Source organism: Aulostomus chinensis, chromosome 2, assembly GCF_037954235.1.
Source record: "Aulostomus chinensis isolate RoL2024-O1b breed Wild chromosome 2, RoL_Achi_v1.0, whole genome shotgun sequence".
Classification (NCBI taxonomy): Eukaryota; Metazoa; Chordata; class Actinopteri; order Syngnathiformes; family Aulostomidae; genus Aulostomus; species Aulostomus chinensis.
This window is the reverse complement of record NC_141321.1, coordinates 13,161,509-13,184,506: the sequence shown is the minus strand read 5'-3', so window position 1 is coordinate 13,184,506 and position 22,998 is coordinate 13,161,509. Positions and strand designations below refer to the sequence as shown.

At 41.5% G+C, this 22,998-nt stretch overlaps 1 protein-coding gene across 2 annotated transcripts in view; it reads left to right on the top strand.

Annotated features, from left to right (window-relative positions):
* mpped2a (metallophosphoesterase domain containing 2a) overlaps positions 1–22,998 on the top strand; it is a 69,996-nt gene that overhangs the window by 24,498 nt on the left and 22,500 nt on the right. For both annotated transcript variants that reach the window (XM_086179591.1, XM_086179582.1), the window contains 2 exons: positions 2,717–2,898; positions 10,848–11,073. In XM_086179591.1, the coding sequence (XP_086035717.1) occupies positions 2,717–2,898; positions 10,848–11,073 (408 nt within the window). The remainder of the gene's footprint in view (positions 1–2,716; positions 2,899–10,847; positions 11,074–22,998) is intronic.

Sequence of the window (22,998 nt, the reverse complement as noted above, 5' to 3'; positions counted from 1 at the left end):
AAAATCCCACTGTAAAGGATGCCTGTGTACAGAAGGGAGAAGAGTTAAATTAGTGGAAATACTGAATGAATCCAGCTTTTAAACAAATGGAGGGATGAAAATGATGCACATGGTACGCAACAACCTTCAGCCACCACATCGCAACCCAGTAGAACACTCTTGGGAGATGTTGGAGCTGAGTGCTCGAGAGCTCTCTCCGCCGCCATCATTAAACACCAAGTGAGATGCGTGTTTTGGAAGGCTGGTTTTCATCCCTGCGGTCATCTTGGAAATCTCTGACAAAGCAGGAGGGAGCTGTTCTGGAAGCTGTACTTTGTTATCCGTCATATATCATGGCGGGTTGATCTATATCGCCCACGCCACTGCAGACTGTTGACCACACACCATGATCACAGATGGCGGCTACAGACTGCACATGTTGGCTTTCACACTACAGACGGTGGACAGGTTGTCCTCTGTTGTACTACTATTAACATGACCTTGCAGACGACTGTTCAACTCAAAAGCAGAACAACAACAGATTTCAAGCTTTTTCTTGAAGCTTTTCGATGTAAAATATTCTGCTCAACAGAAAATTGCTTTCCAAACGAGAGCCCTCAAATGCGGTGTTGCCTTCTTCCCCTAAGATTTTCTTTTGTGGTGAGAGCCTTATTTTCTCCTCCTGTTAATGACGACATCTCCAGTCTTAAACCTTTTGATTTCATCCACCACTGTTGCTGTCTCCTCACCATTTCTGTGCATTTGTGAATTAGCTGTGTGTGTGATTGTGAATGTGTGTGTGCGATTGTCAAGTCGGAGATTTCAGCGTTGATTATGTGTCTGATGTTGTCGACAGAGTGACATCCCTTCTAATGAAATAATGGGTTGATGGCAGAGTGCTGCAGGATTGCACACTGTAGACTTCAATTACAGACAAGATGATTTTTTTTTTTGTCCGCTTTCATTTTAGTCACCAAAAATACAGGTTTTTCCTCCTTTTTAACAGACATGCTTATGTTGAACAAAAAGGCTGGAAAAAAGCACTCTGACTTAAGGCTCAATGCTTTTTCTTTGGATAATGGATAGAAAGGACATGGCATGCCTTAATTCACTGTCTCTTTAGCCAATCTGCCTCAGAGTAGCCATTGCCCTCCTCGTTTGGACAAATCGACCCAAATGCTGGATGTTCTCCTGCTACTTTTTTTTCCCATTTCTTTAAATGCATTTTGCGCTGCTGCAACCAGTATTCCTTGAGCCGTATAATTTATTTTGCACAATAAATTATCTTTCTAAGGTTCCTGTCCTCAGCTTGTACGCCTTCCGTCTATCTGGTATGAAATTATCACATATTTCCTAAAAATATGCATCAAATGAGTACAACTTTAAAAACATTTCAAAGGGCGCATTTTTAAAATTTCAATTCATCTCACAAAGAACGATATTCAAAATGGTAAAATTACTGAATAGAACCAAGAGCGAACATCTCTGTAAATAATGTCACTGCTTCCAGTGTTTGGTCTTGTTTTGGGCTGAAAACATGGTGACTGTAGTTTTTGTCATGATTTGATGTGACTGGTCATGAAATCAGTTTTGTTAAAAAAACAAAACGCTGTACTTTTCAAAGTGTCGTACAAAATATCACAGTTGATAGCTTGAAGTCGGCCATCGTGAGCCAGTCAGAGGGATCATGTCAGTGAAATGTGAGCAATCTGAAAATGCTGGTGAACTGTCTCAGCAACTCCTGAAGCTGTTTACGTCTTAGACTTCAGGGCTGTCAAAACTCTTAGGTTCAAAACTCTTTGAGTATCCATTTTTACACTTTTGGGCGATGCTACAGAGGCTTTATTATTTTACAACCCACAGGGGGACAACGAGAGAGACAAAGTCTGTGTAGGAATATTTCCTTAATAAACACACCATCTGCATCCCTTCATAGTACAAAATAAACAAAAATAAATACACTGTGAAACTTCATCTAAAGGCTGCTGCAGGTGTCTTTTTCCTCACTTTCATATTCTTTGCACTGTATTTGGAGAAAGCGCTGCCTCTTGGAATGTGAGCAAATTTTTTTATTATTATTTATTTTTTTACTGTCAATACTCATAACTTAAATACAACTTTAACTCAAGCTGCAAAAAGACACCTTTTCTGCCCAAAAGTAAAAGTATTCCAATTGAACCCCAAATCCATGTCTTTTTAACCAGCGTGGGGTCCAAATCACTCCCTCTCTGTCTGTGGCTGCCAAAAACTTTGGTAAATTTGATCGAGTGGTGATTGATAACAGTTCTCAATCAAACGATGCATTGAGTCCTCACACGCATGCCAGAACTCACCAGACAAACAGCCGTGGCTCTGTTCTCACGGTATCATGTGGCAAGACTGGCTCTGCCTACCGCCGTGGTGCTGGATTTCGTTCTTCACATTCGAATCAAGATTTTTCTTTCACGTTGATGTAAATTCTAGTGAACAGTCCTGGTGTACAAGAATGACCAGTATTGTTTCCAGTGAGAGTTTGTGCATCTCTGCCTGTTTTGTGTTTCCAGTGTCATTTGAACCGACTGCCTGTCTGGCTGACAGATTACAGTGTAACTAATCGCAGTGCGGGTGAAAACATTTTAATTCAACAACATAGAGCAGTGATAATAACCGTGATCATGAAGCAATCTTGATTGTACTGTAAGAAGACTCCATCTGTCAACTCATTGTCATCCACATCCTCTCTCTCTTTGTCTCTCAGGGTGGACCCCATTCCCTATGACACTCCCAAGCCGGCAGGACACACCAGATTTGTGTGTGTGTCGGACACACACTCGCGTACAGACGGCATCCAGATGCCCTACGGCGATGTGCTCCTTCACATGGGCGACTTCACCGAGCTGGGCCTGCCCTCCGAGGTTAAGAAGTTCAACGACTGGCTAGGTACTAAGCTGCTTAACACTCCCATTCATCAACATGTTGAATGCATTGTTTTAAAACTCATACGCCCACCAACAGGCACAGGCAGGAGAGATACTGCCTAAGTAGCACGCAACACACAATGGAGCCCCCCCTCGCCCCCGCCTGCCTCCTCAGGGTTACCCCTCAATTGCTTGGCTAGAGTGTCCAGTTTAACCCTTGTGACCTAACACCCAGGCTCAGTTAACCTTTGACCCCACTCTCTGGCCACATGGTGGGTGGTGGAAGCTCTGATGTGTGTGTGTGTGGGGGGGGGGGGGGGTCACTCGTAACAGCGAGGGTGTTGTTTCCCCCTAACTTGCTGCATTTCTGTGTATTTGCTGTGTTAATATTTCTTTTCTAAATTTTAACTGCACTACACACACACACACACACACACACACACACACAAAACTGTACGGTGAAAGTTGTGCCTCTATACTGGGCCAGTAAACACTTACTGCTGTCAAGGAGGTTTAATACATGCATTATGAACCATCATTTATTGTAACTTAAGCAGTTTTTTTTTTTTTTTAAATCAACTATCATCCCAGTTTTGTCCGAAAACTAATTAGCATTCTCCCTGATCCACCCTTTATCTGCCTGCTGACTGTGCATCCTTAAGCTCGGGCACTGAGTAAAGCTGAGAAAAGAATGAACAGGAAGTAGCTTGATGTCAAGAAAACACAGAGAGAACTCATTTATTTATTGGAAAACTCATTTTCAGTTGCATCCTCTTGACTATTCTTTTGCTGGAGGGAAAGTAAAAAAGAAAATTTAAAAAAAATCTGCGTAATTAAAAGAGATGTAATTGTAGGAAAAGTAAACATACAGTGCTATCAGTGAAAAAGTGCTCCAAGTGGTGATGTTCCTATAAATTGATTCAATGACATTTTCAAAGAAAACTGTTCCCTTACAGTTCAGAGTCGATCCTAGGAAAGATAAAACTCATTCACAAAGAATCTCCTCACTGAACAGAGCCTTTAGTACTCAAAAGAAAAACATCCACTAAGACAACTTTTAATTGTGGATTTTCGCGAGCAGAGAAAAAAGTGGGTGGAGAAACGCAGCAGATGAGATGGTCGGTGGATGATATTTGATCAATTAGGTGGCTGAGCGTTCCCCCATCAGTTGTGAGTGGACTGTGGTTCAGTGCAGGTCAGCGGTCCTTGAGGAGAACAAGATTGGTACACCATGTTGGCCAGAATCTGCTGGTATTCCAACACATTTTAGCTTCATATGTTAAATGTAAATTCCATTCTCGTTCTTTTCATTTTCACCTGGGCTCCATTCCCGTTAATATGAAACAGAATAAGAGTGATAATCATGGAGAATAAAACTAAGCATTTAAAAACTTACTAGCATGGGAATATGCTACGGTGCCAATAGGCTCGTGTTTTCAAACATTTTGAAGGTTATTTTTTGCAGTTGGTGCAATAGAGATGTGTGTTACATAGAGAAGCTATTTATAATTCCACCATGTCTGGATAAAGACGAGGTTTTATATTTAGCCCTATATGTAGTCAGCCACACCTCCCCAACCCAGGGATAAGCTCCCTGCTTAGAGTTTCTCTGACAATGTTCCTGAAACACTGGGACCTTTTTGCTAGAATTTTTTTTTTTTTGAGCTCTTCTTCTCAATATTTTTTTTTAAAAACTCCTGGGAATGGTACTACTCTAAAAACCTTTTTTTTGGGGGGGGGGGGTGGGGGGAGTAGCAAACACCCCCTGTTGAGTTTAAAGTTGGCTAGGAAAGATTTGCTGCTTCAAAGTGTCAAAAAGCATCTGCACTCCGTTTGGATTTACAGCAGTTACAGAGGATCCCAACTCTGACCCAGTTTTTGGCGTACACTCCTTCCCTTCTCCCAATTTTCATCAGAATGATGCTAAAAACATTGTTTTTAATCTCACACCTCACAAATGGTAAATGGGGCTGGTGAGAGCATCGTTCTTGGGAGCCTGCACATCCAAATGTGTTCATTCAGGTTTGTTGGTGTCATGCAGATCACTTACTGTCGGTCACTGTGTTGCTGCTCGACTTTCGTCTCTATCAAACCTGCAGTTCGCAGTTTGTCTTTGAACCAGAAATAGTTTTCTGGAAGACAGGAACCTCGATAGAATCATTAATGCTGATGTGGTTTCTAGATTATTGCTGTTGGCTAATGAGACTCGCCTGACTGTTTAAAGACGGAGCTACGAATGCACAACAACTGTCTACTGAATAAAACATTTGCAAATACTGTCAAACCATCTGCAGCGATGTCGTCAGGAAGTGAACCAAACCCTCAAATATCTCTGTCTGTAATCTCAATCTCAAACATCGTCTCGAACTCCACCCACTGCTTTTTCTCTTTTTTGTCATAGAAGGAGGTGGTGTTGCAAAAACCCAAGTAATTTTACAAATTTTACAACTAAATTAAAAAAGACAACTCTCTGGTTAAGATACAAGTATAGAATATAAAACAGATAAATGAAAATAAATTTAAAAAATACATGTATTTATTGATAGATACATAAAAAGAGCCAGTAAGCGGTGGGATGAATAAATATATTGCACTGGGGTAAAATGAGTTAAGGAATCTGGAGGTGTGGGCCTGGAGGGATCGGTACCTCTTTCCTGAGGGCATCAGCGAGTGTGAGAGAGAGAGAGAGAGAGAGACACACACACACACACACACACACACACACGTAACATTTGGTTCATTTATACTAAATGTGTTTACCTTGTCTTATACATAAATTTAAACATTTTACACACCCATAGGCATATATGCATGCAAACATTCACAATACACATTTAAAACATTACATTTTTGACTCCATCATCTTGTGAGTAGGACTTTGATAGATGAACACTCTTCACTCTGAACACTAAGTCAGAGTCGTGTGTGCTCAGTTGCCCTGTAAACTCACTCGCAAAAGGCAGCAGAAACTATCAGCACATTTTGATTTAGTATTTGCTAGAATAGTCGTTTAAAAAAACAAACACTGATCATAAATGGTTGATAAAATGTAAATGTAAATCAAATGTTTGACCAAGAATAAATCAAAACTTACCCGACTAGAGGTTGTTCTCAAGGTCAAATATGGTAATGTTGCATCAAAAGCCATGCAGGAGTGTGCAAGATGCTAATGATCAGAGTGTGTGGAGGAAGAATGCTCAGTCCGTGGTTAAATACCATTAATACAAATTACACCAAAATGTCACTGGTTCCATCTCCATCGCGTTCCGGCTATGTTAACATCCGTCTTCTGCACAGCTGAAAAGCCCACTGACACAGTTTCAGGTACACTTTGCCCACAGGGTTTGTTAGCTTCCTCAGATCTGCTGATTGGGTCGTTGGCTCTTGGTTTGTGTGTTTCTATTGTGTGTGTATAGTACATGGTTACATCACGTCCTCCTGTCTGTTTCTGTGATAGGGAGTTGGCCCTTGGTGTTTTATGTTGAAAACTGACTGGATGAACCACCGTGTTCATGTCTGGCTCTCTGTGCAGCTCATTTCCGTCAAAAATAGACTCACCACAGATTCTTCAGGGACCGACTAGCCCCTCTTGAAATGTGGGGTAATCACTGGCACAGTCTAGACTGGCCACAATCGGCTCCAGCTGCTGATTTTTTTTTTAAAAAAATTTTAATTGAGGTGGGAGTCGGTGGTCTTCAGTCAGACACTCTGGGTCGAGAGACGCACGTTCCTCTCATCTCCAACGATCCCACCAGCAGACCAACCAGCAGCCAGACTATGATGAGAATCTAGTCGACCTTTATTCAATTTCAAGTTGCAGAGAAGAATATTTTGACTAATATGCAACAATAAAACAGACTAATATTAGTTAATGACTAAAAACAAGAACCATAATGTTGATTTTATTTTCCCCAGGAATTTTTGCTTCATTTGACTCAAATTTTGACTTTGTCCTGGATTTTCCCTCAGAAATATAGCAAGTAGTAATGATGAAATGATAATTTATTGTATCTCAAGGGTAGTGAGATGATTTAATTCCCACTGTGAAATTCACACAATTCTTCTGTTCACTTACAGGGTGCCTTGAATTGTAAATGATTTCATAAATACCCATTTTACAGCGGTTGGGAAAAGAATATTTTTTAGTGTCCTGCTGTGAAAAACACCTCCTGAATGAAAAGTTGCAGATATTTTAGTCTTCTTTAAAATTCTTATCACAAAATACGAGTCCGCCAACTTGAGCGGTACGACCTGTGTCTCCACCACGGTTCTTTGCATAGTTTATTCTTATATTCATACTTAAGTTCATACCGCAGTTTGTGAGGGAAGAATGAGAAATAAATCGAGGTGTATCACTCCTCACACCCTCTGTAAGATGAATCACAGTGGCAATAAAAAGCAGTAGAAATTCCCAGTAGAGCTTTGGAGATGGAGTTGTTTGATGGTAATTATGTTTCACCACCTTTTCCCTGCCTGGTAGTAGTGAAGAGGATGATTCGCTTTTTGGGTGTGTTTGTGTGTGTGTGTGTGTGTGTGTGTGTGTGTGTGTGTGTGTGTGTGTAAATGGATGCATGATCCAGTTAGAGTGCTGGGGGACTGAGGGACGTTGCTCTCATATAAGGTTAGACTGGAATTTATGATCCTGAGACGCGACAAGAGCTAATTTAGAGCAGCGGGAATGAAACTTATAGACCGGGGAGCCATGATTCTTTCATTTTCAGTATTAAGGAACACACACACACACACTGGCACACACACAATTCAGGTAGATGTAGTGATTTTTTTTAAATCTATCTGTATTGTGCTTGCGTAAAACATTTTTCAGAATACAAATTTGTTTTATTGAACCCTTTATTCATCATTTCAGCCTTCGAAGCATGCTTAACCATGTTCGAGCATTGCTGTTAAAGAACCTGAGAGTGGAGGAACACGTAGTTAGAAGGTCTTCTTGGCGATCAGCCGACTGGTTACTTTATATTATACCTACAGAAATCGATTGGAAATGTGTGAATCAGGGACTAGGTTAAGTTTAGCAGCTCAATGCTCAGACGTATATACAGATAGATGGATAGATAGATAGATGACAGATAGAGAGATAGATATAAATAAATATATATATTGTTCCCTGTACAGAAAGAGAGAATTATCCACGAGGCTGATGCTTTTCAGATTTCGATTCCTATGCTTCATCTGATCAGTGCACTCTAAGATGAGAAATTCTGAAGAATAGCCCTGTATTGTCATCAATAATTACAGCACAGCACTACACAGTCATCCAGAAGAGGTCAAATGCTGGTACATTTATGTTTTGTTATTTTTCTTCCCAAAGATGATAGCAGAACCAATCTCAGCCTTGTGTTTTGAGACTAGCTAACATTCACACTCACACTGGCTTCCTTTATCTGCAGGACATGATGATTGATCAACCTGAAATTTGATGCTTCTCAGTTAAAAACCATTTCCAGTTTGTTGCCGTGGGGTTGTGCTTTCAGCAAGCTTGCTATGTTGTTGACAACAAAACTACATCACTTGAACAAAAATACACCATATATACTTGCTGGAATGGCCTGACATGGGTTTCATACAAAATTGGAATCCTGGCAGCACATTTATTTCATGGCCAAACAGTATGAAATCAATATTTAAACAGCACTTCAGTGTCTTTAAATGTTCATTAGCTTAGCAAAGTCATCACTTAGGACAATAACAAATTATTCAAGAGCTGCTCTGGTTTGCATTTCAGTATATTTATATTGTTTTACCTTGTTTTCTTGCATCAACAGACAAAATACAGAGAGAAGCAATGCTATTAGCAATAAAAAGATATCTACAGTGACATGAAGCAGGAGGGCTGGTGTGGCGCAGCATAAAAATGAAATGTGCAGCCGTACAAATACCTCAGTGGAACAGATCAGGGTTGCAGCTTCAATTTATGCTAAACATAAATCTGTCTGTCTGTATTTAATTTGTACAGCACGTACAAAGCAGACTTAAAAAGACAAGGACTGGAACAAAAGCAACGCGAGGCCCAAAAAGACAGAAACAGGAAAGGAAAAAGTGACATACAGAGGGAGATTGGAAGGGCGATGAAGGCCAGAACCTTTCGGTGAGCGCTCAATCAGCTGGAATAAAGAAGTAAGTTAGTTTTGTGACGGCAAAGGGGAGCTGGGACAAATCACCCCGACAGAGGAGAGCAAAAAGGGCACAGCGGAAGTTGAGTGATGAGGGGATGAGAATTGTAATAGATGTTCTTCTCTATTTAGTTCAGGTTCATGCTTCCTCCAGCTGCCCAGCGTCTGCAGAGATGGATCGTGGTCTGCTGGGGTCGAGCAGAACCGTCAGATGCGGTTGTAACCTCTCTGACTGTCTGAATGGAGCGTATTTTCCCCTCCACTTAACTGAATTTCTTGGTCCAGCCCTGATCCGTGCTCAGGGTTAGGTATACAGGGAGCTGCTGCTAGAGTGAATTGAAATTCCAAGACAACCTGCTGGTGTTGACAACACATGCACAGGGATAAATCCTAGAGTTATGTGTGCTGCCTGTCAATGCTGAATTTTTGGGAGGGGAAGCTGAATCACTGCTGAGTCAAATATTAGTTTACATCTATAATTCACATTTGCTCTTTCATGGTAGAAATCAAAAGAAACCCTTGTCATGATAAATGGAATTCACCTTGCCCTCTTACACTGTGGCCTCCACATTTTTTAATCAGGCCACTCATGATTTGAAATTGGAATTAAGAACTAGGATTATTGAGCAAACAAACTCCCTGTGTTTGCACCTAAAGGAGTTTCTACAAGTTCAATACTGCAAAAATTTAGCTTCAAGGTGAATATTAAAACAAACACCAAGAGTTCTGCTGCTGTTTGAATAGACTCTGAAAACATCTAATCATGGAGGTAGTGGTCATTCTATCTACATCAGTTTTCCAAATATTGATGTGTGTGCCACGCTGGTAGCCCATAAGCATACCAGGATATTGAACAGCATCTTATACTCTTATACAAGCCATCTCGTATCCTGATGTAACACATTCCATGCATATTCTAGATTTATAAGTTTATGTAGTATCTCTAAGTGGAGGGACCTATTTCTATATTTTAAATTATATTCTCAACAGATTATGTTAAGTCATAATATTTATGCCAAGTTTTAATTGAGTGTGTTAAAAAAAACTACAGAATATACTGCAATAATATAATACCATATTAAACTGTTTAAATGTTAAACTGCAGTTGCAAACACTTGTAATCGCAGGCCTAAAATGTGAATATCTTCTAAAATATCCAAACCAGATTTGTATAGTTGAGCCGTGAAGTGTGTTCGGTTTTTAAGCGCCGTTGTCTGGGAATCAGGTCGGTTTCTCTCCAGATGTGAGCTGCAATGGCAGCTTTTACCTGCTTCATCGCACAGTGTTCTGCAGGTAGAAGCTGCTGCAACATTTGACCACCTAGCTGTTCTTTTCTGGCTCTCATTCATAGAAGCTCAGTGCTGTTTGATGAGATTATTGCAGATGTGGTAAAAAGTTAACGGTGTTGTGGGGACTGGTCACAGAATACTTGACAAAGTACGTTACAGTTTTCTGGTCAGTGCTGGGCTTCTCAAAACCAAACTACATCTGCACGACAAAAGAAAACCCTCTTAGAAATGAAATACAGCTGTAAAGTGCTGATGTACATTTCGTGATAAATGATGGAGCACGAAAAAGGATAGAGGTTGCTTTATCACATATCCTAATGTGGGACAGCCCTGCCACGAAACCTCCACAGCTTCAGTCCACCTTTGCACACAAATATCAGCCACATAAAGGCTTTCTCTCGATGTGTGTGACACTGCTCGAATTTCTGTCTCAAGTGTGAGAAGAAAAGTTTTACATTATGGTGCTCAGAGAGACTGTATCCTTATACATATGCATATTTGGGGCTTTGATGACTCACCCCCCTCTCACTAGCTGCTCTTGTCTCCTCCAGGTGGCCTTCCATACGAATTTAAGGTGGTAATCGCCGGGAACCACGAGCTGACCTTTGATAAGGACTTTATGGCTGAGCTGGTCAAGCAGGATTACTACCGATTCCCCTCAGTCTCCAAACTCAAACCAGAGGACTTTGACAATGTCCAGTCGCTCCTCACAAACTGTGTGTACCTACAAGACTCAGACGTCACCATAAAGGGATTCCGGATATACGGGACACCATGGTAAGACCCTTAAGCTTTTATAGTCCTCCAGCCCTCTACCCATCACTGTCCTCGCCAATTCTGCTTGTCATAACTGCATAAATGCTGAGTCCTGTTTTGGATCCCTGAATTGAAGGTGTGCTTTCCCTTCAGAGGGTGTTTGGCTGTTTTCCAGCTCCCCTCCCTGCTCTACGTCTGTACACTGCTGTACGCTGTCAGTTTGGGGCCTCACTTACATGCAGGGCGCTATTCCCTGCTCACACATTCCTTTATGAGCTCAGCACCTTGGCCTGCTCCTGCAGCTTAGATTACACCTGTGTTTTGACACAGGGTTAAGTGATACGCGTGGTACCGGGACACTCTGTCAATAGGCTCTCATGTGCGGAAGGAACACGGGCATGAGGGTGTGGCTTGTTCTTGAATGGTGTCAGCATTCCAGCGACTGAAGCAGGCGGGAGTGTTGTTATAGTAAAAAGTGTTCGTGCAGCAAAAGTATTTATCTTTATGGAGAAACTCCTGAGATCACTGCTGTAATACGTCTCGTGCTATAGTGTTAAAACTAAGACTTTAATCTTTTAGTGTTTCATTTTTAGATATGAAGCGCGAAAGACAGATTCAGAAATGTAATTTTGGAGAAATAGTTTTCCTTAAAGTCTCCCAAGGAATATTCTAAATCAGAATTTACTTAAGATTTGTGAGAAGAAAAAAACATGAATTTGAATGCGAAATTACTCTTCAGATGTGAAAAATTTAAAGCAGCAGCACCACCATGGTAGACTCACAGTCAGTCTCTCCATCTGATGTTTGGAGATGACCATCGCTGCTGCTGTGAGCCTTGGACGCCAGCAGACAAGACCCAAAATGTAACTCACTTGTTTGATGAACCCAGGTCAGGTGAGGAAGAGTTACCGGTACTTTTGGTTTGTGTGGAAATACTTTGACTTTTAGTTGGAGATCAATCGGAGGCCGGCATTTGCTGCTCCAGATAGAAGTTGTGTGCAAGCTGCCGATGTTTAAATCAAGTATTTCAAGGGAGAGAAAAAGAGAGAGATCTGCAGCAGTCCTCAAGTGAAGGTTTACGCTGTTTATGACGTTTGTGTGATGCAGGCAGCGAAGGTTTATTAAGTGTAGATTCCCATTAAAGACACTTTGTTTCTCGTTCTGTCCTCTTGTAAACATAATGAGAAGAAATTTATATTTAAACATTTTTGACACACACACATTGAGAAACATTTTCACACACATTTTAGTGTGTGATATGTGAAAGAACTTGAAAATCCATGAAGCTGCTTGATACTTGTCACATCTTGATAGCTGGACTGTTTAGTAGAGTATCTTGTCTTATGTTCTCATGTGGCTGAGCGGCCCACAGTCACGCCTGCTACTGTATTGTAGTGTGACCTCATCTTGCCTACCCTCTAGCTGTGTACTCAGTTGTGTTGCGTTCAAGGCCAGAACTCAGCAGACGGACCCCCATCCTGCTGAGAGTCCCTCTACTCGCGCCATACAATGGTTCTCATAAGTCTGCTCCTCTCATAAGTCTGACTTAAAATAGACATCTAGGTCACACCTTCGTCACTTAGCAGTTATAATTAGCAGGGTCGCTGCGGTGCTTCAGAAGTAGTAGAGGACACAGGCGAGGAGGAGAGGGACATACCACGGCATTCCTCCGACATCAAAGCAGCAGGAAGGAGAGATTACCCCATTTTCCTCCATCCGTCCATCCTTCTGTTCAGGAGTCAGGATGCTGCCCTCCTTCCCTGGTGGGTGTTTAGTATGAGGGCTGGTAAGTGTCTGTTGTGACAGCTGGGGGTCTCATGAGAGGTGCAGCGGACAGCTTGGCTGCCCCCTCCTCGGCTTCCTCACCTCCTTCACACCCATATGCCACCGCGGCCTGAGGTCTGGACTGTTTGTCCATTGTGAGGTCTCACTTAGCCACGTAGTGACCCTGCACTTCATCAACAGGTCACCATCTCATCGCCTGGGTGGCCTCGGCGGTCCTCCGCCACAGGCCAGAATTTGACGGCATCCCCTCGGAAATCTAGCGTGAAACCACCACCTGATAAACTCTGCTGCGGCATCAGTTTTCTCATATTTCCCACCTGTCTCTGTCTTTAACGCTGGTGGATTAACAAGTTAATATACAGAGAAGAACAACCTCTTCAGGCAATAAAAGATTACATCTGCTCGTGAAATTTAACTTCAATGAATGAATTTAAGAAACTAAATATTTGTAACATCCCTCTTCTGAGGAGCTCCATCAGTGCTGCAGTACGGTCAAACCACTTCGCATACAAGAGGTAATTTCAGCTGCACAGCCATTAAACCTGTGATAGACGTGCAGACAATGAGGTTGCAGATTTTTAGGAAACTGCTTAAATTGATTGTTTCTGTGCATTGTGTGCCATTGTTTTTGCTATTCCCTTTTATTTTAATCCACCAGTCCACAAAAATACAAATCAGCATTAATGGACTATTCAGCTCAGCAAAAGATGGTGATGCTGTGTGTATTTTCTTATGTGTGTAAAGCAGCTGATTCGTTGTTGATTGAGCCTCAGTAAATTATAAAAGAATGATTGATTCGTAAAGAAGCTGATTTTAACGTTCCCGCTCTGACTCTTAATTGAAAGAATGTTAATTTTATCAGACGCGTTGCATACTTAGACAGGCTACACCGGTCCTGATAGCACGTTGTAAAGACTGGAGTCAAGCTCCACGCTGACCTGGTTCACTCTGCTCGGGAAACGTGGGGATGAAGTCAAACCAGTGTACCATGAAAGACACACAACACACACTGTTTAATGACAGATGCTTAACAGACCAAATACCTAAACCTTCCTCCCTCGTACTCTCACACACACACACACACACACACGCTGTGGAAAGATGTGCAGGCCTCTGCAGCTTGTCAGTCAGACTCCTCTAATGGAAGCTGAAGGTCTTCTGGAGCTGAACGGTGCGGGACTTTTTTTTTCACATCATTAACTCTTTCTCCTCTAGACAACAATCTTTTGAGCAAAAGTAAAACTTCCATTTACTTTGAACTTGAACCTCATTTAATGTTACTTATTTCTAATCTTTCTTTCCATCTATTCTCTCCATGTGAAGCCCGGATACAGATTTCTAGTTTTTATCCTTTTATTATCAGTGTCATCAGTGATGGAAATATTTGCAGCTTTACTTTAAGATGTGCCTCATGCGGACTCTCTCACCTGTACCACCTCCGACGCCAGCGAGGCCTGATCTTGCCAGAGAGAGCAAATGCGTGGCTGTCATTGATCAATTATTCGTGATTTATCAGTAGTTTGAGAATCCTGAAAAACTGTGAGACTAAAATCTCACTAATAATCCCCCAGAAATGTCGATCACTCAAGTATTTAATGGCACATCAGAATAAATCAGAAAACTATTCAGTTATGTGAACATTGATTCAATGGCAGTAAAAAGTCTAAAATATTGCCAAACTGCTGTTTCCAGCGGCTCTTATGTAGATTTGTTTCCTCTTAAGAGAGACTGAGTTCTAAAGATGAAAGATGTTAAGTGCCGTAAACCTGGGATGGACTTTTGACTTTATTACAGCCAAACAGTAATTATTATGAGTTATAAGACAGGCAGCCCTGAGTAGAGAGGAGAGACGGCAGGACAGTCGCAGCTATGTGAGGAATCCTGCTTGTTTTGCCGACTCTGATAAACTCTGCTGACTGATTCAGAACAGAGACACAGAGAGAGAGAGAGAGGGATTCCTTCCTTTCTCTCTGTAGGGATTAACAGTTTTGTGATTGTGGCCTTGACCACATCTTAACTCCGTGGTTGAAGATCAAACTCTTGCTGCTCCCTCTGCTGCCTCCTCCTTGATCCTCTATGCCCTCCTCTGCCTCGTCCACAGGGGATCCATTCTTCTTCCTTTCCTCTACAGCCTTTATCTCTTCCTTCCTCATTTTTCGCTTTCTTGTTTGACTCATTTTTCACGTTCTTTCGTCTCTTCATACATTTCCCTGTGTGCGCGTTCCCTCGTTTTGCATTTCTTTTCCACTGACGATGTAACAGTTCAAAAACTCAGGCTTAATCTGCGATATAAATGTCAGTGTTCTGGAGTCGCAGCATATCTTTAGTCAACTACAGTTTATTTACTAAAAGCTGCACCTTAATTGATTTTTTTTTTGTATTTGTCTTGATGTTTTAAGAATTTGTTTTAATCTTGCTCAATATGTTTCAGCACCATTGGCAGTTTTTTCCAGGACACTACAGTTTATAAAACATGAAATTGCTCTTTTTTTAAGTTTCTGTACTGAAAACATACCGAAGCGTGACTTCCAAGGAGGTCACGTAATCTAACATTGTTTTTGTATTCTGTTACACCTCTTTTACATCGCTCACGCCTCCTTGGTTGACTTTTCTTCTCCCCTCCAAGTACTGTACTTACTTTGGCATCTATTAACCAGTGAAATAAAGAACAGGTTTGGGTGTTTTATTCAATAGCAAATCTGTGTGTGTGTGTGTGCGTGTGTGTGTGTGTGTGTCCCAGTCCCAGAGGCAGCAGATTAAATCCAACTGCCCTCATTTGACTCTCTGAAGCTCACCTCGGGGGAAACCACAGGGCCAAATGCAGATTTGTCATTTGCAGATTTTAGTTTTATTCATGTATTCATTTTTCACTCTAAAGGTCAGTCGTGTGTGTGTGTGTGTGTGTGTGTGTGTGTGTGTGTGTGTGTGTGTGTGTGTGTGTGTGTGTGTGTGTGTGTGTGAGAGAGTGAGAGAGAGGAACCGTCAGTGGCAGTGTTTTAATGTCATTTTCAGGTCGTGTTATTGTCATTTTCAGGAGTACAGAGGTATTTAGGTATACTTTTGTTTTACCTTCCTCTATCTGTTTATTTGCCTGTTTCGTGGCCTCAAGTGTGTGGACACATTTCCTGTATCTTCACGTACCATTGTATCTTTTGGTTGGGGGCATTGCCCGAGGTGAGGAATAAGTTTAACCTGAAATGGAGAAAAGTTTGATCGAGAGAACTTCACGAGCTGCACTCAGCCCTGACCTTCCAGCACACTGATCTTGGACCAGCATCATCTAACATTTTTGTGGCTGATTTAAGTAGAAGTCCCTGCAGCCTGGTTGTTTTCCAAAAAAAAAAAAAAAAGAAAATCCATCAGTGATGAGGGAGGTTGTTGTAGGAACTGATAAAAGCTCATTATTCTGTTTAGCCATGTTTAGTGACATTGTGTGATTAATGGTTCAGGAGTCGACGTCATATTTAGTGGTGGTGAGACACAATATAAATACCGCAATATATCATACTTCCTCTTGCACTTGCCAGATATTGATATTTTTATTAAAACAGCTGGGATTACAAAAGGATTCCTCCATTGCCGTGTGTGTGTGTGTGTGTGTGTGTGTGTGTGTGTGTGTGTGTTTAAGAAGGACCATTTCATGCACTTTAATTCTGTGAAATTGACAAAAATGCAGAGAATAGCTGCGTAAGTTTGTTACAGGTATTGTGATTCTTGTAGATGAATAGTTCTGTAACTTATATCAACTACCACAAATTCGCCAAAATGCAGTTGGTGCTGCACAATTTAGTGAAATAGTAATAATAATAATTTAGTTATTGCATACAATGTTGCTATCTAATAAGGAAATTATATCATAAGTCTAATTGTTTTTCAAGAAAAAATTACGCAAATCACTTACTTATTCTTACATTAAACTTCACAAACTAACAATAAAATAAATGTCTATACAATACTAATTTCAAAATGTAGCCTTTTTGTTTTATTACACAATTGTTATATACTTTATGAAAATACAGGAATTTCTGAAACATTTGTGCAGTAATGTTCAAGGAAATAATTGCCTTTTTTTAATGGTTATGTAATTGCCCAGGCTGACAACATCATTGCAATTTGATATTAATCATGCGGCACTAATTGTGATAATCTGATATGATCCTTAACACCTTACCCTTAAAACACACACACACACACACACACACACACACACACACACACACATATACTATTACTGTCATTTTGGGAGTTTCTCTATTGTTGATGAAGAGAACATCATTGATTTGATGCATTTTACAAACTGCATAAAACCACAAACTAAAGTAAGGTTTAAATGAACTATAATGAGCCATTAGGACCTGGATACAATCTCTATCATAGCTGTAATAATTTTGTGTGAAGCAGTTTCCTTGTTTGCTAAACAAATATTGACAGAACTCGGTCAGTTGTTACCTTCCTCCTGAACTTGCTTCCCTCAGCTGTTAATGACGTGATACTTGTTATACTTGGAAAGCCTGTGAGGTTTTTACTGCACACATTCATATATGTGGGCTGCATAGCTCTATTACAGATGAATTAAAGTGTCTGCAGGCATTTCTTTACATTCTAACTTATTGGCTGGTTTTGTTTTCATTTGTCCGTGCCGCTGAGGTCTGACATTTGTGTCAGCTGCCTTTAGCTTAATCACCCCTAAGTCACCCCTTTGCCGGCGCCAGCCTCTGTCAGTTTGTGTTGGCCGCCTGCCCAACACACACACACTCACTCACTCACTCACTCTCTCACACACACACACACACACACACACACACACACACACACACACACACACACACACTATTTTCTCTGTCAGAATGTGAGCGCATGGCAGCATTACCCCCGATGAGGCAATGGGTCCTGACAAATGTCCGTCATCAAAAAGTCAAGGGCTTCAAAGTTATTCTACCCCCCTTTTTTGCCTAACAGTGAATGTTTTCAAACCCTAGAAATGTCAGGTCTAGAGTCACCGCCTCACAGCTGTACTCCTCCGTCACCAGGCGAGTTGCAGTTTACAGCACAACAGTATAGTAGAAAAGAATAGTAGCAGTATTCAATTAAAATCATTGACATCAAGAAGAATCTAAGTGGTCATGGTAGTTATGGTGACAACATGTTTATGAGGTCACTCTGACCTTGACTTCTGATGTCTAAACAGGCAGTGACATACAGTTACTCTACATTATGTCACATAGCTGGGTAACTGTAGCAGTTATAACCCTAAACACAGGAATTATGTGTGTTGCATTGTGGTGTCTTTTCCAAAGACAATGAAGATGAAAACAATGTTGAACAAAGTGCTGAGTCTTAGCTCGAGCCTCTGCAAACACACACACACACAGAGTAAACCTGAATCAGTTTAGACCAGCAGCTGCTGTTGAAAATATTGATATTTGGTGGTAGTGTATTGATATTTTATCATAAGAAGTAGTAATATAGTAGTGATATTGCAACAATTTACCTTAAAATGTTTTCAGCTCCACCAAGTACATGCAAACCCAAACAAAGATTTTTATCTCTGGTTTGTTTTAAATGCAGTGACTTGAATTCTTAGTCATGTGATTTATGGAGAATGAGCAGTGGATTTTTCTTATTCATTATGGGGATTAAATGCTGAACATTGAACCACATTCATACACAGGGAACCCTCTAAAGGTAAATGTGATTGGTGATTGTAAAGAGAAAGAAAGTAGCTACTTTTCCTTTGTTCTCCTGAGAAGCCTGTTTGAAATGAAATATTTTCAGTTGACAGCAGTGTCACATTACAGTAATATCTCTGAATTAATGAGATACTGATTTATTGATGTTAAAATGTGACGCCTTTACTTAATGGAGCATAAAATAGAAATTGTCGAGCATCTGTTGAGGAGGGAGGGTTGTGATGTGCGTTTTGTTCTGGGCATTTTAGTGTGTGTGTGTGTGTGTGTGTGCGTGTCCTTGTTAGTTTTGGCCTTGCTCTGTGCACCCGTTGGTGCTGGCGCAGCTGCAGGTGGTTGTCAGGTTACAGGTAGGGGGAGGTTCAGACTGCGTGGAGCCTCCTGCTGCCGGCGGGGGGAGGTGGGGGAGTTGGAGGTGGTGCTCCTTGATGGTCAGTTCTTCATGGCCATCCAGGTCTGCAGCTATAGTGTGAGTGTGTGTGTGTGTGTGTGTGTGTGTGTGTGTGTGTGTGTGTGTGTGTGTGTGTGTGTGTGTGTGTGTGTGTCAGGAGGGTTAAATGATAGATTTTAACACCTGCACTTACTGCACTGTTGCGACGCTACACCCTGCAGCCTTTACCTTTTCACCAAGATCCCATATCCCGATAATGACACATTTTCCACACAGAACATTTTTTGTCAAATTCAGTCAATAAATATGGCATATTTGCAAAGTGTGTGACAGTTTCTTGGTCCATGTCTGACTTTTCAAAGCCAAACCACACTCATAATCCCATTCTGTCTAATTATGCTCCACTCAGGTGTGTGTTGAGTCAAGTGAGACGCCTTGTTTGAAAATCCAGGACACTGATCTGGTGCAGTGTTTGTCTCAAGAACAAACCTCCTATGAGTCTCGGCAATTGCCACACACACACACACACACACACACACACACACACACACACACGGTGAAGTGTCACGGAGGTGTTAACACATGCAGACCAAGTCTTTCACATCTCACTGACTCCTCATGGTGGACGCAGCCCCACGCCAAGGTGAGGCCCAAATATGTCAGACAGAGTGATGGGCCTTCGGTGTTGTTTAATAAGACTCCCGTCAGTGGCCTCGTGCGCATCTGTCACCAACAGGCCAGGCAGAGGTCTGATTCAACTCACGCTGATGCAGCCTAAATCCTCCTCTGGTTAAAACCAGCACATGAGGCTCATTAAAAAAAAACAAAAAAAAAACTGAGCTTGCTAAGTAAACGGGAGGAAGATTAAATGAGTCCTTGTTATCTTGAGGGAGGTAAAACGATCCACTAGTGTGTAGGACTGGTGTCACTGTTGCCACTTTTTTGATTTGTTTTTACATTTTTTACACATGCTTGGATCCGAGGTTTGCCAGGTTAGTCTTTTAGTTTAGTATTGATATAAGCCATAAGATATCGGACTGTATTATTGATTAGTCTGAATTCAAAAGGTGCATTATATCTTTTCATGTCCTTTTCTTCTTCTGAGAATCAATTGATATTTGATATTTTAAAAAGATAAAGTAAATCCTTGAGTTAAAAACATTTATAGAGCTATGTTGTCCTTGATTTTGGCCTTTGCAAGTTAATCGACCTCCTCTGCTCGTCTGGCAGCATTATCAAAGGACAATGAATATTTTCATGTCTTTAATCTGTTGATGTCAGCAGCACAGTTCCTGTGAGGCTTCCGATCGAGTGTGATGTAAGACAGAAATAGATCAAAGTAATATTGTGAAATAATGTAGAAGGACAGCTGTGTTTCAGCAAGTGTTGTCTTTCTACTGGTTAGTTGTGTGGAAGACTGTTGTGACTGCTCTGAGGTCAGATGGGCGTTTGTCCTCTGCAGTGTGGTCAGACTGTACTGTAGTTAAAGTGCTCAGACTCTTGCAGTCTGGCTGGAAGGTAATCGTTCCTGTCGGCCTGCATGTCCTTGCTTGTGTGTTGGTGTGAGAGGGCTCAATCAAGCCTGTCCCAAGTGTCAGCGGGGCTTGTCCCCTCGACTGCTACACCGTCAGACTGTCTCTCTCCTTAAACCTCTGTGACTATGCTTACAGAATATAAACTGTGCTTGAATCGATACACAACTTTCTTGAAAGAAGTGCAAGGAAAAAGAGATTGAATGATGTAAATGTGCAGAAGAAGTAGCCATATGAGTTGATGCACACACGTTATTTTATGGAGAGGTTTCTTTGTGTCTGGTCTCCTGAGGCCTAAATGCATGCGAATAACTCACAATTAAGTTTGTTTAAGGAAATCATATCTAAATAATTTGTGACATTGACAAATGACAGCTTCTGCACATGACAGTGGCCCTCGTGTCCCAATAGCCATCTACTACCAGGCTGGAGAGACCTTGCTGGGGCAAAAGTTTCCACAACCAAGTCCAGTTGCCCTTGATTCAACCCTTCTTGGATAACCAGAATCAATGACTGAGAATCTGAGAATCATCTTAAAAGTGTGGTTGGGTCTGTTGGGGAGTCAACTTTGACCCGGAAAGCCACCAGGCATGCAGCACGCCAGCAGAAAGCTTGCCTCCAGCAATTGATAATCCTGAATGCATAATCAGCACTGACTGCTTCTTTGTTGGGATAACAGTTGAGCTGACATGATCAGGAGCAGGTGTCATGTTTAGATACTTAACTCACGTGTATTTGAAACGACCTGGTATAATATAACATCTTTTAATGAGACAGGACGGAGCCCTTCTCTCTCTGGTAAGAAAAACAGCAGCATGGTGCATACAAAGAAAACACTGACTGTTAAAATATTAACATCACATGATTCAACCCATCACAATTGTGTATTCGGTGGGTGCCCATGTGTATTTGTATGTGTTCCTATAAAATAAACCGCTAAAAGAAGAAGAACAGTTGTGAGCTTTTGAACCCAATCAACTCCAGTCCCAAAGTGCAAAGCTGTCTGGGTAGGAGGAGGATGAGGGGGTGGATGTTGACATCTGACGAGCAGCAGGCCTGTGTGTTCAGAAAGCTGAGCAGTTCAAAATAAAGTCTGGAAACACTGTAGATGTAGCAGCCCTGGAGCTGACTGGTCTCCTCAGCAGCCTGCAGTGTCTGACCTCTTAGGTCGACGTGCGGCTGAAAGTTCGACCCCCAAACGAGACCTCTGGACCCGTATGACATCTGTTTTACAGCTTTTCACTTGTACTTGACAAAATATTTTAAGAAATGTTCTTACACTGTGGTTGAGACCTTGCGTGTGTGTGTGTGTGTGTGTGTGTGTGTGTGTGTGTGTGTGTGTGTGTGTGTGTGTGTGTGTGTGAGATAAATGGCTTCCTTGAGCAGTTTCTCCCTCACCTTCCACGTCACAGTCCTTGAAAGACCCCTTTTTTAGTCTCAACTGTATCTCCAAGAAAACACACCAAGGTCCAGTTCCACTTTGCTCTAAAAGAACAGACATGCAAAGGTCAACAGTGCACCTTTGTTCTGGTGAACAGAGAGGATCATTCATATGAGAAGCACAGGGGGAAGTTCACATCTCCGCCCACAGTATTTATTTTTTTCCTGTGACATGTTTGGTCCCTCGCTGATGTCCTTGCACCTCTGTAGCAGCGTCCCCATTCTTTTTCTTCAAAGAGTGCTGAAGCTCCAGCCTTGTATAGATGTTCTGCCACTGAACTGTTTGAACATTTTTCCTCCTTCTTCTACCTTTTCTCCCATGTCTCTGTTCTCTCTCACCCATGACCATGAGTGGATAAATGCTTGGAAGGGTTTTATATCTGGAAAATACTGCATGGCAAGATGAGGTGGAGGAAATGGGGGAAGGAGGATGTAGAGGAGTAGGGAGGAGGGACAGGTTAAAGTGTGTGGAGTTTTTTTTTTTAGTTTTTTTTTTTTAGGACTTTTCACAGCGGCTGGCTGCCTGCTTGTGTGTCAGTGGTTATGTGGTGACCTTTGACCTGAGGCTGGCGGGCTTCAGTGGCAGCATCAGCTTTAACTAACGAGCCACCCAAGTCGATGCTGTGCAGTCTCTGATCCTTTAATGCAGACTCTCGGGCTGGCCCTACACACACACACACACACACACACACACACACACACACACACACACACACACACACACACTTATTTAAAGGGTGAGATCATCTACTTCCAAAAGATTGAACCCTAAGCCTTGATTCCAACTCAACTCAACATCAACTCTGGTTTCATTTGTGCCTCAGTGGTGCATCGCATCATTTCAGTGTTGAAACATATTGAGAGTAAAAATCCCTCTATCAACAGATTCATGTATTTGCAGAAGATAAGGAAGTATTCTTTTGGTGTTCTAGAGTATTTGTGAAAGGGTTAAATAAGAACATTTTTCCCTATTTGATCGCAAATTTTGATTTCTCATTTCTCACCCACAACTGTTGGTTATTTTTTGAGCAGAATTACACGAAAACTATCTCAGCGAGTGTAGCATCACCTAAAGAAGAAACTATTAAATTTGGATACAGACACCACTGCA